This window comes from Haliotis asinina, chromosome 2 (genome assembly GCF_037392515.1).
Source record: "Haliotis asinina isolate JCU_RB_2024 chromosome 2, JCU_Hal_asi_v2, whole genome shotgun sequence".
NCBI lineage: Eukaryota > Metazoa > Mollusca > Gastropoda > Lepetellida > Haliotidae > Haliotis > Haliotis asinina.
In genome coordinates, this window is record NC_090281.1 from 7073628 (window position 1) to 7090320 (window position 16693).

General features: G+C 39.5%; 2 protein-coding genes across 2 annotated transcripts; one reads left to right on the top strand and one right to left on the bottom strand.

Moving 5' to 3' along the window:
* The first annotated feature begins 2790 nt into the window (after positions 1 to 2790).
* On the top strand, positions 2791 to 5517 carry LOC137273180 (tryptophanase-like). The gene is made up of 2 exons (XM_067805672.1): positions 2791 to 2881; positions 3766 to 5517. The coding sequence occupies exons 1-2, from the start codon at positions 2858 to 2860 to the stop codon at positions 5128 to 5130; spliced, it is 1389 nt and encodes a 462-aa protein (XP_067661773.1). The 5' UTR covers positions 2791 to 2857; the 3' UTR covers positions 5131 to 5517.
* A 5538-nt stretch (positions 5518 to 11055) lies between these two features.
* On the bottom strand, positions 11056 to 15663 carry LOC137273181 (large ribosomal subunit protein eL28-like). Its single transcript, XM_067805673.1, has 5 exons — positions 15615 to 15663; positions 13316 to 13420; positions 12173 to 12296; positions 11720 to 11838; positions 11056 to 11189 (listed from the first exon to the last, which is right to left on the bottom strand). The coding sequence occupies exons 2-5, from the start codon at positions 13394 to 13396 to the stop codon at positions 11106 to 11108; spliced, it is 408 nt and encodes a 135-aa protein (XP_067661774.1). The 5' UTR covers positions 13397 to 13420; positions 15615 to 15663; the 3' UTR covers positions 11056 to 11105.
* Positions 15664 to 16693: the final 1030 nt, after the last annotated feature.

The following is a 16693-nucleotide window of genomic DNA, read 5'->3' on the forward strand; positions in this document are numbered from 1 at the left end:
CGGGATTATCTTACTCAAATTGTTGACCGCCATCGAGACGATCATGCGTGTCCATATGCCCGGAATAACATCATGTCGTTTTAATGTATTCTCTTGAGTCCGTGACGTTGTGACACAAATGTGATATGTCATATTCAAAACATGGCGAACGTTTCACATAATCAGTATGTTATACAAAGCACAGTGTACGTCGATAATGTTATTTCAACAAATTCTACTGTCTGGGTCAAACTGATATCGATGAATCTAACTCAAAATCGGTTCATGAGATCAAAAGTTCGTTTTAACACAGAATGTAATGAAAACATCATATTTTGTTTCATAACATTTGTCTCCAGAATAGAAAAGTTAGTTAGAAAACTGTCATCATTTTTTGTCATTTTCAGTGTGAAGCTCTACGAAGGTAAAGTAACAGTAGTACAACTGCAGGAACAGCCTCCATGGCGGGAAGCACGTGAAGCTAACGATATCAACATTTAGTGGTTGCATCAAAAAACGCTTCCTAACTGGAATCTGAGGAAATTTCTGATTCACTGATTCAAATTGTACACTTACGATTAGTGTTTTAATCCTGGCAATATCTAAACCAGTTTTTGTCAAGTACCGATTCTCTGTTTCACTTTTAACTTCTTGTGCACATTTTTGGCAGATAGTCGGTGGTATTTTAACTCATGGGTTTGTGAATTCGCTTTGATCGTCCAAAAGTTTGATTGTTGATTGTTGCGAGCCACGTCAGATTTTTTGTTACTCCAGATAAATTCATCTGGATTGACATGGCTAGCTATGAGATATTGATCTACCGTACTGATAAGTATTCTGTTGATGCGCATTAGTAACTCATACAAAATGGATTAAATGCTGTTTAGTGGAAAAGAAATATACGCTTTGCGACCATATCTCTTCTCTGGCTGTTGGAGGTTGGGTTTTGTTTCGGGATCCTGCACACTGTGATACGGTGCGTTGTCTATAACAATTAAACATATCTAAAGAAGTCCTGGTACGAGCTGTTTATTTATTAACCCAGTTTCAGAAAGCTTTCCCATTCGTTTTAATGTGGTAATTTCTGTTATCTTAGGTTTTTGCCTTTCACCCGAGTGAACAGTCAAACAGAAACCAGACACATTTACAACCTGTGTGTAACGCAACTTGTCGCTCATCCTCGCCCGATGGCAAATTCCTGTGACAGGTTGCTGTAGAGGAGCTATCTACCTGTTGTGTCCTTGCAGCGTGACTGGCGTTCAGCCATGTTTCATCCAAAACCACTGGTTCGAATCCATCTTGACATTCTTGTCATAAGATGTCTAAGTAGGTTATTATCGCACGATGTCGGCTCTTTCACATTGCACCTGCCTGTTTTCCTCACTGTCCTTTTTCAAAGAAACCCAAATTTATGTAAATGTTTCCATGACAGATAATTGGATATAATCAACAAGGAAAAGAACTTATACACGATTGCACGCATCCTCGATAATCTCCAGGGTGTACAATACGATAAACCTCCACGAAAAATCCTGGAGGCATCTATGGTTTGGCCCGATAAATTTATTACCTCCCTTTGTGCCTGTTCCGCTTGCCAGCGTCAACAAAGACAAGCGGCTCTGATTTGGGTGGAAATCATACAGACAAACTGGCATGTCTGTTCCGCTTGCCAGCGTCATCAAAGACAAGCGGCTCTGATTTGGGTGGAAATCATACAGACAAACTGGCATGTCCAAAACTATAAAACATAGATGCGAGAACCCCTTCTACCTCTGAATCATTTGTGTTGCTACGTTTCTTTCGGTTAGATATTTTAAGAAGCAAAAATGAGTCGTGATTGGTGCGCTTAACGTCCCAGCGTAGACACCTGATTGGACGAAAAGCCAGCAAAGGGAGGTAGTAAAATCATCGGGCCGAGCCGTAAATGCATAATCTAATCTACGTCTTATAGTCTCCCTGCATATACCGTGGACATTATCGAAGATGGGTTGCGCGTTGCCTCAATATATGTTTCCATTGTCATTCAGACAACCCGCTTGCACATGCAGTGCGTTCAACAAATGTACCCAGGACGTTTGATTACACAATAGACTTCATGTCGGAGATGAATTTCGTTGTGTCTTGTACCGTGTTAATAAATAGATTGGCTATGCTTGAAAATGACGTCACAGTCGCACGTGCATCCCGCCCAGGAGGCTGTTCCCACAACAGGTCTACTGTTACTTTAGCCTCTTAGTGAGTGGGTTTAGTTTCACGCCACACTCAGTAATATTCCAGCTTAATAGCGGCGGTCTGTAGATAATCGAGTCTGGACCAGACAATCCAGTCATCAACAGCATGATCGCAACTGCGCAACTGGGAACCGATGACGTGTGTCAACCAAGTCAGCGAGCCTGAACACCCGATCCCGTTAGTGGCCTCTTACGACAAGCATAGTCGACTTTTATGGCAAGCATGGGTTTCTGAAGGCTGATTCTACCCCGGGACCTTCACGGGTCCTTTACCCTCGTAAATCCTCACACAGAAAATCAAAATAAAATGATAAAAAAATTTTGAATAACGTTTCTATTTTGGAGACACACATTGTGTGTCGCTTTAAAACACCGGACATTACCCACGTGTGAGGGCTTTGCTGCTGATTTTTAACATAGCAGATTGCCAGTCAGAAGTGCTGACGTTTACTAGATAATACTGTTCAATTGCAAAAAAAATCTATGATTGTAAGTATTCAGTGAAGATAGCACGGTTACGTGACATCTAACAGTGCACGCATGTCATATGATGGATATCAAGGGCTGTATCTTTATCACCACAGGCAAATTCACATCACGTTGAGGTCTCTGACAGTGCGTCTGTCTCCTGATTCACTGGTGAAGACATGGAGAGACACCCATACCTAATTGTACGTAGTCCATTCCCACGTTTGCGTTTTTGAAGTCTGTATGCTCTGCATTTTGTCATATTCGGTTGCTGCCCAATTTGTCTCATAATTTTGTACCCGTGAAGATTGGGTTAGAATTGACCCCATGCTTGTCGTAAGTGGCAACTAACGGGATCGGGTGGTCTGGCTTGCTGACTTGGTTGACACATGTCATCGGTTCCCAAATGCGCAGATCGATGCTGATACTGTTGATCACTGGACTGTCTGGTCCAGATTCCATTATTTACAGACCGCCGCCACACAGCCGGAACATTGCCGAGTGCGACGCAGAACAAAACTCACTCAGTTACTTGTCCTTAATTTCACAGTCACATGTTTACACATGCATCCTCTTTTCCAGTCTATCATTTATGTAAACTAGTATTCTGAATATATACGCAACCAATGATGTGAAGACCATAGTGTTTCAAGGTGAGATGGTGTAGTCAAGCGGTTGCTATTCACGCAGAACCATTCCCCACATAGATAGAATGTGTGAAGGCCATTTCTGGTGTCCAAAGCCGTAGCATAATAGTGGTAAAGGCGGCGAAAACCCAACTCATTAATTCACTTTCTCCGTTAGAAGATAACACTTGCTGTTACCCTGCCTGGTTCCCAGTTACACTGAGATAACACAACGAGCCGTGTGCTGTGCTGAGGTTATTCATTTAAGATGTGGAACTGTATCTGTCTAGGCCATTATGACTACAAACGTAATATATAAATGCTGACAATCACAAGCACCCGGACACACCCTTGCGCGTATACATATATTTTTTGGGATGTTACACCCAATTCCCATCCCCCGAGAATCTGACTTCTACATAACATGCTTTGTAACCAGTGGCATGCACTTCTTTTTAAAGATGGAGCCGTTCAAGATAAAGGTAGTAGAGCCTCTACCAAAGGTCACACGAGAAGAGCGTGTTGGGCATCTGATGGCAGCTGGGTTTGAGCCGTTCTGTCTTCAGGCTCGTCACGTAATCATGGATCTTTGTACAGACTCGGGGACATGCGCAATGAGCCAGAACCAGTGGGCAGCCATGATGGGAGCTGACGAAAGTTACAAAAACTCAACCAGTTTTGAACGGTTTAAGAAGTCTGTACAGACGATCACGAAGTTCCAATACGTGATACCAGTCCATCAAGGCAGAGCCGCTGAGTCGCTTCTCTTCCGTTCAGTCTTAAAGGTAGGTTCCGTGGTTGCTAGTAACGGCCTGTTCTTCACCACAGAACACAACATAGCACACCAGGGTGGGAAATGTATCGAGATACCTTGCAAAGAGTCATGTGGAAACAAATTCGGTGGCAACATTGACTGTGAACAACTCACCAACATTCTGGATGATGTGACCACAGTCGTCATCACAGTGACGAACAACGAGCGCGCAGGGCAGCCTGTTTCAATTGACAATTTAAAGCGCCTGCAGCATATATGTACTGCAAGAAGTATACCCGTGTTCATGGATGGATGTCGGTTTGCTGAGAATGCATTCTTTATTAAAGAAAGTGAACCAGGTTTTCAAAATAAACCAATACCGGAAATCGTCGCTGAGATGTTTTCCTGTGTTAATGGCTGTTTCGTTTCGGCAAAAAAGGATGGATTGGCAAATACGGGGGGTTTCTTTGCAACGAACGACAAGGTGCTGTTTGATAAAATGACGTACGAGATGCTGTGGTCAGAAGGGTCTCCCGAGTACGGTGGTCTTTCCGGAAGAGACCTTGACGCCATTGCTACTGGGCTGAATGAGGTCATTGACGAGGACTACTTGCGTTACAGAGCAGCAATCACGCGAGAGTTTGGCGAGATTTTGAAGAGGGCAAATGTTCCAATTATTGAACCTATCGGTTGTGCTATACATGTAGATGCAGAGAAAGCTTTACCGCACATCTCACCTGCTGATTACCCAGCAAGAGCTCTAAACTGCGCTCTATACATCGAGGGCGGAGTTAAAGGTGTACATTACAGCTATAAACAAGGATCTACTTTGGCGGTGGGTTTACAGAAACGGGAAGTGTTGCGGCTCTCACTTCCTCGAAGGGTTTACACCCTTTCACACCTACTGTACGTCAGCGAAGTTTTCAAACGGGTTTTAGAGAAGGCCGATAGTATCTCTGGACTAAAACGGTTTTCTGAGAAAATTAACTACTCAGGTGCTCCCATGGTACCAATACTGGGGTCCATTTTCGCTTCAGACGCTAAGCGGGCAGATGCAGACACTGAGGACTAAGTGCCCATGAGTACCTGGAAGCAACAACGTCTTATCCAAAGATGTATAAACATTGAGGCGACACTCACCCATCCATTCGTGACCCAGTTTTAAACTGTTTTTTTCTTGCGATTCAACCTCGAACTCAGGATGAAATTCCATGGACTTTGGTTATCGTAGATTTTACCCTACCGTGTTTAAAAAACTATCATGTTTTTGTATTGTATTTACAGTCTGTCGTACAGACCCTGAGGCAAATGTATCCAAGAAAGACCTCGCAAGTCTAGAAAATATGGCAAGGCTAGATTTCCACAACTTCTAAAATTGAAGAAAGAGTCGGGGCTCCTTTCCATCATGTTAGTTTTTGCTTACTATGAACTTTTTTCAGTAAAATATGTCCATTTCAGAGACTAGTTGTTGGGCTATTGTATTTATAACATGAAAGAAATTGTATACGTATAAGAACCTAAACGTAGTAGCGTGCTGTGTGGAGATATTTCTTGGTTCATTCAATACATAGTAGGTTCAATACGACTGTTGATCTAGATTCGTCGCCATAAAACTGGAATGGTGCTGAGTAAAAAACAACCAAACCGAACCAACCAAGTTAGGTTGGTCGGGTTCTTGTATTCTGAAACTGTAGGCGGTTTTCAGCTCTAGTCACTGTCTGGCGCACTACCTGCTAGAATGAAGATTGCATTGGCATTCCTTGAGTTCAGACTGCCCTAACCTTTCCGCCCCGGCTGCGGACACGGAATGGATCAGACACATGTACATATTGATCAGTATGTATGTGTGTTACTACTATAGATGTATGGGTACTAACATCCGAGTACCCATATATCTGTTACTTTCAGATGGTCAAATACGAGATCCCCTAGAAACAAATAATTATAGGTTAATCAGAAAGAGGACACGTACGACGATATGCCTTACTGGTGAGGAGATACATAAGGAATGTAAAGTCAGCAAGGAAATTACAGGTAAAGAACAGAATTTACAGGACAGAAAACGATAGGTTTGAACTGTGAGGTGAGTTTAAAACTCTTCAATCGTCACAGAGTGGGTTATCAGCAGGAGTTACACTCAATGCAATGTTCCTCTTCCAGACGCAGTGATTGTTGGAGAGGTCAAAATATTAATTGATGGGCCACAGATAGAACGGAAGATCGTGTTTTCAAATAATTACAATTGATATTCGGCTTGGGGTTTTCTTTGTCTTTTTTGTGTTTATTTGTTTGGTCTTGTTTGTTAGTTTTTGTTTTGTTATGTTCTTGTTGCTGTTGTAATCATCTCGTTTTCTTGAGATGTGTTGACAGTTAAAGTTGCATAACGTTGAATGAACTGTCGCAGTATTAATGAATTAGAACGTGACCTAGTTATTTTTCATTATCATCCACTCAAACACTCCGGATAACAAATGTGAACCTTGCACGCTATACAGGTGCCATACGAGTTTTGTATCTTACTATCTGTTTGTTCAAATCGTGGGTAATGAAAACGCGTTCTCACCAGCTACTCCGAGGTTTATCTCCAGCTTGAATCGGCTTAGAAAATGCTGTGATAATATTTTCATTGTGGTTTACCTTCGGTTTAAAGTTGAATTTAACTTTAAAAGTCTGTGAATAAATTATCTAACAAAAATAACGTATATTTAATATACATTACAATTTCTATCTCGACTTCAGTAATGATGTGCCAAGTCTTGTCCTGACAGACACTTTACTCGCAAGCCAACATTTTACGCACGCTTCAATGACTATTGAAATCGCTCAGGATCTTGAACAAATCAAGCAATACCTCAGCATCGATGTACCAGACAGAGATGTTCACAAAACACCTTATGTCCAGCCCGGGCCATAGGTGAAACGATCACTCGCTGTAACTACAATGCTATATGGGTGGGCGCCCCAGTGTTCAGAGCGGTTGCTCGTCACGTCGAAGACTAAGGTTCGATTCCCCACATTAATAAATTGTGTGACGCCCATTTCTGGTGTTCCCCGTCGTGATATTGCTGAAGGCGGTGTAAAACTAAATTCAGAAAAGTCACTCGTTCGCTGCACGTTGGGACGGTGTAGGTTACGTCGATTTCTAACAGGAGTGATCACAAGCTAGCACTTTGGGGTAAACGTGGTCACAAGCAGATCAACGGTAACGAGAAGACAAAGACAAATTACTCTTGAACAACCCCGCTATGGTAAAACACTCTTCATGAATATGTCAGCTAGTTATGACTTTCTCAAATGTTACACTGTTCTACACACTGATCTAATATATGACATGTATTTGTAAATTATTCATATACTAGCATACCTTTATCAACAACAGACAATCTCAGTGCTTAAAGTTGATTTAATGCATTAGGGGCCATTGAAAGTTTCGGAGTTCAACTCCGGAAAGTAACACAGCCAGCAGTTAAACTCGAAGTTAACGTTGTTGCCATGGAAACGCAAAGAAAAAAATACAAGAAAAATCCAAAAACTACCAAAACGCACCAGTTCATCACCAAACCAATCCTTATTCAAAATGTGGTCAGGATAATAATATTTTGAATATGTTTTTAAGACGAATGTGCACGGACGGGTAGAGAAATGACATGATAATTCTAAATGGCGATAACTCTTACAGTTGTGTGAGAAAACATCTATTTATACTGCCATGATTCTCTTCAGCCCCGTTATATAAAAACATGACCGCCGGCAATGAAAGGGTTGAACACATTGGTGAATAGCGCATTAAGTATCACAAGTCATTCCGTTTCATTAATTTAACGAACAGCGAAGTAATTTTGCAAACACTGCTAAAATATGGCGGTAACTGTTCGGTAACCAGCAGTCAAACTTCATTTTCACTCTCATCGCGAATCTTCTCGCATACACATTTTACTACGTTTCATTTGGTTTGATGCGAATTATTGCGCAACTGAAGCGTGAAAGAGTTGTCTCCCATGAGAAAATACATTCTTTTCAGCGCGATCTCAGAACTGCTATAGATGCCAAGACCGTTTCATATAGAGTGATTAAGTTTGGTATTCAACATTATTTGGGGGAAGGCCCTAAATGTTGATTGGCTTTGACTAATAACATGGGTATCCCAGTAATGGGCGATTACTTCAGCCTTTTTTTCACACAACGCATCGCTCGATAGGGAGGGTCCACCTGGTCTGGAACATGCATGAACATTGTAACCACTAGGGGATCCCACTGACCCCCAGAAACGAAAGGGGAAAGAAAGTACTTTCAAGTATCTGAGAATGTGCCACTTCGTAGAGTCAGTTGGGTTGTTTAAGGGAATATTAGAACGAGCTTCACATATTGCAACAATTGGGAATTTAAAGGGGCACTGATGCGGAGCATTTTCCGTGGACTGGTGTAAACTTTTGTTATTGTTTTTCTCCCGTGAGTACCCGGATGATATCCCAGAATTCGTGACTGGTTCGTGACCTCTGCTGCGCAGTCCGTAAGCGCAATTGATAGTTTAATTATAGACATATAAACTGAGGTGAAGTCAATTGTACTTCATTACAAATGTATTATGAAAACAAATGAAACACTTTGAAGGTTAATCATCTGCCAGTGGTAGAAATGGTAAAAAACTATTAGGACGGAAAAATAACGAAGCCAATGTACGTCTCTATATTTTGTCTCATAACCCTAATTAGTTTATTGTCATATTTGTATGATTCTGAAAATTAATAAAAGAACACACGATTTGCTTATACTCATAGTAAATTTCTAACATAACAGCAACATTTATACATTGTATAGATTGCCAATGTGGATCCTATTTCACACACATACGCGATCTAGTGTGTGTTTTCTGTCATACAGATTCTGCTGAATGCTACAACAAATAAATTAAAACAAAATGCAAATAATGAACGTAAAACAGACTAATTTTATAGCAACAGTGTCAGGCTACTACCTTGTTCAGAAATGTATCCATCAATATCCACGTAAAAGAAATCGTATTCCATTCATCTGCAGCTGGTAAATAATCCTGCTCTGTGTCGCGTGTCTTACAACTGTCTCATTTGCGAAAAAGTAACACATCGTTTCACGTCTTTCGTTGGTGAAAACTAGATAAACCTCTCATTGGTCTCCCAAGATAGCACACCTGGCAACTAATTGTATGATGTCCACTATTCTAAGTAATTTAGTTGACCAATATTGAGCAATCAATCAATCAACGCAAGGGTGGTTAATTCTTTGAAGGGAGGATGTTGTTTTTGCACTCACACTTTACGACAGGGTGTAGTCATCTACACACACTGCCTTTTGACAAATCCGCTAGAAGAACAAAAGTAATTAATCAATCAGTGTGTTATCGGTTAATCCTTTGATCGATGTTTGTTTTTGTAACTCAGGTGATAAACCCTCTTGCATCACTTACATGCACATATTACATAACATACAATACATTTGCCATTACAGACCTTAATTTATAATGTTGAGTATTTACTCCAGACAGGAGAAATGCCAAATGGGAACCTTTGTTGAGTAACCGAAGTGGTGTTGCTACTAATTATACCTGTTATAAATTCATGAATTGACCATCAAGAGAATGATGACAAATAACACGTGTAGGTTTACACCATCAAACGCGAGTTACAGCAAGGAAGATGTAATCTCTGTGTCGCATGCAGCCTGAAAACACTTATGGGCCGAAACTGTTTTGAGGATACCAACGGAATTTCGTTACATAAGGAATACACACAGGCATTTGCTGTGTACTTTGGTAAATAAGTGAAATAAGTTTTTTTTACGTAAGACAATTTTCAGATTTCTCTACCAAAGCCAAGGTCATCGTTTTTTTGTTTACGAATTCAAATAAATCAACTGTGTGTTTTATTATCATAAATAATAAACCATTGTAGCTACCATAGCTACCAAAATTTACGTATGCTATTTGCTATCACAGCTCAACCAACACTCAAAACTACCTAAATATACAGCTTTGCAATCTTCCGTACTGAAACAAATGGCTTGCTACGTGCCTGTAGACATCATATTTTCATGTAACATGATTAAATATCGAGGTTAAAAACACAGAAATAGGATCAAATTGGATCAGTAAGTATACCATCCAAGCATCTGAAAAGAACTACACTGCTGGGATATATGGTTACGATCAGACAAGGAATACCATGGATATTTTTAAACAAATGGCATGTGATGGGCATCCGGCCTCCTGACTGTTTAAGTGAAGAAATTTTGCTAATATGGACAGGAGCCCAGTTCCTTTGTCCGTCACGGTCGAAGGAGTGGGCGCTGACCAATTTGCGGTCTGCTTTCGTAATTAGACCGTTAGCGAGAAGCATTATTCGCTCCGCATCAGTGCCCCTTTAATGTATATTTGATATCTGAAGATCCATTGCTTTAATAAGTATTTATACTTCTGAAAAAAATGGCGTATTTCTGAAGATAACTTTCCATTAGATACTAGTGATTGTGCATCATGTGTCTTGCATACACCTGTTCTTGACGCACCAAAAATAATATTCATTGTGTTCACATTTCCTAAATATTCATATTGCATAATTATACGTAACAAATATACTAAACGGCAAAGGAAAGTCAACTATGTTTCTTGTCAAGTTTTAGAATAGGAGACAAACACAAACGTTAACTGGACAAGATTTCATTTCCGCATACAAATTTCAGGATATTCTTCAGCATACCAGAGGTTTCACAAGTTTAAGTAAACTTGGTATACTGGTCCATCACTGATTAACGGATGTTTAAACAAGGAGGAGGTGATTTTAACACACAATGATGCAAGTGTCTCTAAAACTTCACTTAAAATTGTACTAAATTTCCAAACTGCCTTGTCTTGAAACAATAAAAAAAAAAAAAACTTTTATAAAAAGACCTGCAAGGAATGGCAATCAAGCATCTTACTGCAGCACCCACACCACAACGAAAACAAACAACAAAAATACTTGGATTCACCCAGACAGTTTATTATCTGTATTTACAATTTTTCTTGTTTGTTTTTTAATCCCTCTTTGCCCGTCCGGCCTTCTTGACAACAATTGGCTTCTGGCTCCGGAGGATCGCGCTGGCTCGCCTCACTGCTGCCTACAACACAATAGAAAACACCTACTCAGTTTGTGCTGGTGTTATCCTGCTATCTAGTTAAACAAACATTTTCTAGGTGACATTATAACTTGTTCACTGTCACAAGAGGGGCGAGGGTTGATGTACCCTTGATGATTGGTTATGTTCCCATGGGCCCCAAGATACCAGAAGACAACGTATTTATCTTCCCGAACACCTCAATGTTAATTTTGAACTGATGACTCATGGGCATCATACACTTTAGCCAGCCTGTGTGAATCAAACTATTCAAATCTTGCTTCTCGCTTTTTCCCCATAGGTCGGTCTTCGTAAAATCACCAGAGTGTAATTCCCCTTCTAAATATTCCCAGGCACTACACTTGTACTAAATCACCAGTATCATACTTATCCAGAAATATTTCATGTGAGGTGACCTTTTCCAAGGTTCAAAAACATTCCAGCTCCCGGCCATGTTTTCAAAAGCCATTGCGGCGTGATTGCCTGGGAACCAGATTGTTTTATTTTTCAATGATACCATCCTGTTTAGTTACCATCTTCAAATCTTTCCTGTACTTGTTTCTCCTGATGGTCTTTCTAATAGTAGCAAACGTCCGGCGGGGATCTCGCTTCAGCTCAACACGAGTGAAGGATTTGTTGGGTTTACGTCCTCCTGGAAATGAAACAGTGGGTGAGTGAGTGAAAGTTGAACGTCACATGAGCATTATTTCCACAAGATCAAGACTGTGAAAGTTGCATATAAATAAAAACAAAATTAGACATTATTAACACATGTTGATAGACAATGACATATTTAGACTTAAAACTAGCATGCTACCATAAAGCTATAATTCTTTACACAACAGTACAACATAATATAAAAATGGGCTAAAGACTGCTGAAATACTGTATTTATTCAGTACTGTTATTCCATTCGACATTCATTATCATGCATTTTCTTCTCTCATGCCTGATAACATGCAGATACAATACAAAACATCACTGACCAGTTGAATTTCTGGTCACCAAGACAACACCCTTTCCATCCTTTGCTGGCTCCACACCAACAGTCTTCTTGCGGATCAGACCATTGTAACGGAACGAGTTGATACCCTTCAAGTTGTTTTTTTCCTGCAATAAGAAAACATGCACATAGTAGAAAGATATTTTGTTGTAAAATGCCCCATTCAGAAAAACTCCAGCTATATGCAGATACTGTGTTTTCATTTAACTTCAAACACATAGCTACCAGTGGTGGTCCAATTAATTAAAATAATATATTTTTGATGATTTATCGGTTGTAATGAACCAATCATCAACTATGAGAATTATACCAATTCCCAACACTAAAACTTATGATAAGTCTAAAATGGCATTTCCTCATCTCCTTCCAAATAACCATTTTTCGCTATTCTAGACGTTATGCAGTAAGTAGTGCCAGAAAATGGAGAGCAAATTGTTAATGGACCACTGGCACGAAGTATTCAACTGCTGAAGCAGGGATTTCAGTTCACATAGCACTGAAATATCTACCACTGTGATACATATCTTTCTATGCTGAACATGCATCATGTCAGAAAGTCACATTTGTTTCAAATTGACATCATGAGTCTCAAATAAATTATTATGATAAAATAATATTTGGTCAACCCAAGTGGGTGGAAAACAGAACTAGAAGTAAACAAATATTACTTTGAAACCGAAATCACACACTGACTTTCTCCAGTATTTTATACTAAATTTTCCGACTGTGTGGAGCTTAGACCATATGTTCACTTTTGTCTAACATCTAATGAAATTATCAACACCTGAATCAAATTCTGCAATTCTACCACACTTTCGTAATTAATTACTGCAAAAGCTGATTCTGGTCTGACAGTAATCGCTAAGGGTGTGCCTTACATTCCAAAAGACAACAGAATTAGCATTAGCAATGTAATATATTTCTAATCTGCTGGTTCACTTACTAACGGATAATAGGTAAAGCATTCATTCCATTGTCTTATATCTCTGTGTCAAATTGCTAGAGAGACAAGTTCTGCCAGATCCATACTTTCTAGTTTGTTAAATGAATACTGACATCACAAAGGTGGAGGGTTATCAAAGAGGACTATTACTATCTGGCATATATTGTTTGAGTGCAAGTGTACCGTGCTGATGGTGAGTCCGGGTCTCTTCAACAAGAAGGAGGAGTTGTTCCTGATGATCATCCACTGTAGGTCGGCCGACATTGTGACGTGACGACGATGTGTCAGCTGAATCAGACAAATCATAAACATAAAAGTCTGCAATTACTTCATGGACTAACAGGAATCTATTTGCATGTGCTGCAATGACCATGTTTGGCACCAGTCAACAACACATCAGCAACATCAGCAAGATTAGAACAAAATACTGTATTTTTGTGAGGGGCAATCAGATGTTTTTTGTGTCATGATATTCCTGTGATTTGCTCATCGCTAATCTTGAACTGAGCAGAGTAGAGTACCTCTGTATGTATGCATTCTTAAAATCAACACATGCTACATAGATTAAAACCTGAAGGATAATGACATCTCCAAAGCTGTTCTCTAGATAAGGTTGACGAAACCTATCCATGCTCACTGAGTGGTGTCGGACTATCAACTGGTCTCTAAATATTGTCTGGACTATCCAATATACTGATTAAGTAACTTTTGTTTTGGTATCCCGTTTGATATGTGACACACAAGTAATAGTAATGTTAGTAACCAGTCTTCGATACGTATCACGATATTTTGTCCTTTTATACAGAAAAATCAAAGTACTAGAAATAATGTGCTGTTATGTTACCATTTCATCGCAGGTATTCTTCTCCCAAGAAAAATAAAACACGTCATCATGAAAGACATTTTATTAAAAACGTTTAGCGTGTGTCAGTAAAGTAGTGTTTTCCCAAGAAGTGGAACAGCAGGGATCAACATTGGCACAACTGGCTTTTTTGCACAGATAACAAAATAAATTTGTGAAAATTATCTCAGTTGGAGCATGTCCAGGGCAATATTTTCCACAAAAATCTAAATAGAAGGGGAGACGGTGTTTTCGTAGACTGCTAAGTATGTAAGTATCATGTTGAATTGATACATGACAATTGTATCGATGTATCATATTGTGCAGCTCTTGAATCACGATAACTTGCGTATCGATTAATCGTCACAACTCTAATAGTTTACCAGTGACAGGATCAATAAAGTGAATGGTCTTAATCAGAAGTTAATACTTTCATGTTACTGCATGGAATGAACTACAGACTGGTTTTAACAAAATAATCAATTCTTCTGAATTTGTCTGCCAAGGTTCATAATTTAGGTTCCATGGCTAAATATCTATTATTTTTCATCACAATGACACACATCCATTAAGTTGGAGAGCTTGTCCACATGATCCCACTGGTCACCCTTTACAACTTATTACAAGCATGGATTGTTGATGATCTCTACCTATCTCTACCTATTGTTTGGGTGCTTGGTGCACAACTGTAAAAGCCTTTGACAGTTTAAACATCCACATATAAACAAACTTGATTCACTGGGCCTTTACAATGATGAACCAGTGACAGAAACTGAATTATTTCGCACAAGACAATGCATCTAGGATGGGAAATCATGCTGGGTGTGGTCAACTGTAGATTCATTTTGTTTTATGGAACAAAATGAAACAATCAATATTATCCCCATTTGGCAGAATATTTAAACAATTTACCTGTACCTGAACAAGCATTTTCTCACATAACGGCATATGATTCACTTCCTAAGTGAAAAGACATTTTCACCTTCAAGTTACCTAGTCTTATCCTTTATATCCAGAATTGTTTCTCTTAGCTTACAGCTTCACATAATTTTCCAAACACTGAGTCTGAGGTCTCATAGCTAACAATCAGCATACAGATCATGGTGCAAAGGAGTTGTCACTTCTTATTTAGATCGCCGAATTTGCAGATGAGTTGATATTACTGAAACGAGTTTATATCATGACCAGTGTTATGGTGACACAATCAAATAACAACTACCCACATCGTAGCCAAGAACACCGCCTATCTACAGCCCAGTTTTAAGCCCCGAGCTTCATGTATCATGCCTTGACGGTCGATCCCGTCGCTGCTCTGGTCAAGGATCCCAGTCACTAAACAACACTGGGGTCTACGTATCTTTCTACGTATGATTAATTAACCCCTACAAATTCTCAAATAATGTGTTAAACTGCTTAGCAGATACTAAATTAAACACCAGAATTAAGAAGTGAAGCACATGGCATGTGCCTAGTGTCTAGAAAGAGGTGTATTTCGTGATCATCCGTTTCAAAGTTCATAACTGAGGGTAAAGGTGATACGTGGTGCCTTTACACTGAATCCTCCTTATCAAGCAATCATAATTTTCAGAATCAGGACATTTATTCACAATTTTCAAAGACAAAATTGCAAAGTTCGTGTACCTCAACGTGAGAATTGAAAAAGAGGCCGAACGGAAGTAACAGAACTATGATATTCCTCCGCCCGCGGGAGGAAACTATTATTAAAACAACTATTTAACACTGTGACTCAAATGAAAGGACCTCACATGGATTCTATTAATGATGTCAATTATTTCAAGTTTATTTTGTCGATCACACGTCTGACTGACCTGCCGCTAACACTTGAACAATGTTATATTTTCTGGCTGTGAAATAGTTAGCCGACATTTTCAAAGTTAGATATTTGAATACTTTGATTCAGCGAAAAGGAGTAGTGGTGATGAAAGCGTTGGTTCGTCCCGCCGTAGATCCAGGTTCGATTCCCCAAATGGGTAGAATGTGTGTGAAGATCATTTCAGACGTCTCCCGTCGTGATATCGCTGAAAGAAATGCTAACAGCGGTGTAAAACCAAACGCACTCACTAAACGAAAACAACAACAACGAAAACTCACTAAATCAATCACATACCCCAGAGACTATATAATAGATATGTTCTCTGCACATACTAAGAAAATGTTGAATAGTTTCACAAGAGCCAGACTGGGAGGAAACTGTCTGTAAGAAATGGAATAACACGGTTTAGGTCTCGGCTTCCAGCGAGTATGGACAAAACAATCCGATGATTGGCATCATAAGCTAAACCAGCGAAGATTAGATAACGAGCGTCAAACAAACCAGACAATATACAGTGATGACTTCTTCAGGGATCACTTTGCTTCTGAGCCTTGAGACCCATCCTAGCTGCTCCGCGGTCAGACGTCTACTTTATACTGATAATCATATATTATATGATAATAAGAGAATTCTTTTTTTTCTAACCTTTAACCTGGACTGACAGGTAGGTAAAGAATGTATTTAATCTAAAAATGCATGAAACATGCAGTGGGGATCAGTGTTTGGATAATTATTTACCATAAATTGCGATAGACGTATGTCGTTTGCGAACTAATAATGCCATTCACTAAAATGCTCTAAAGAGAAATTATAACCCTTGTCTGGGATTTAAAACAGTGTTGTTAATAATATAAATTGTTATAAAGCGAGCCGTATAATAAAGGAC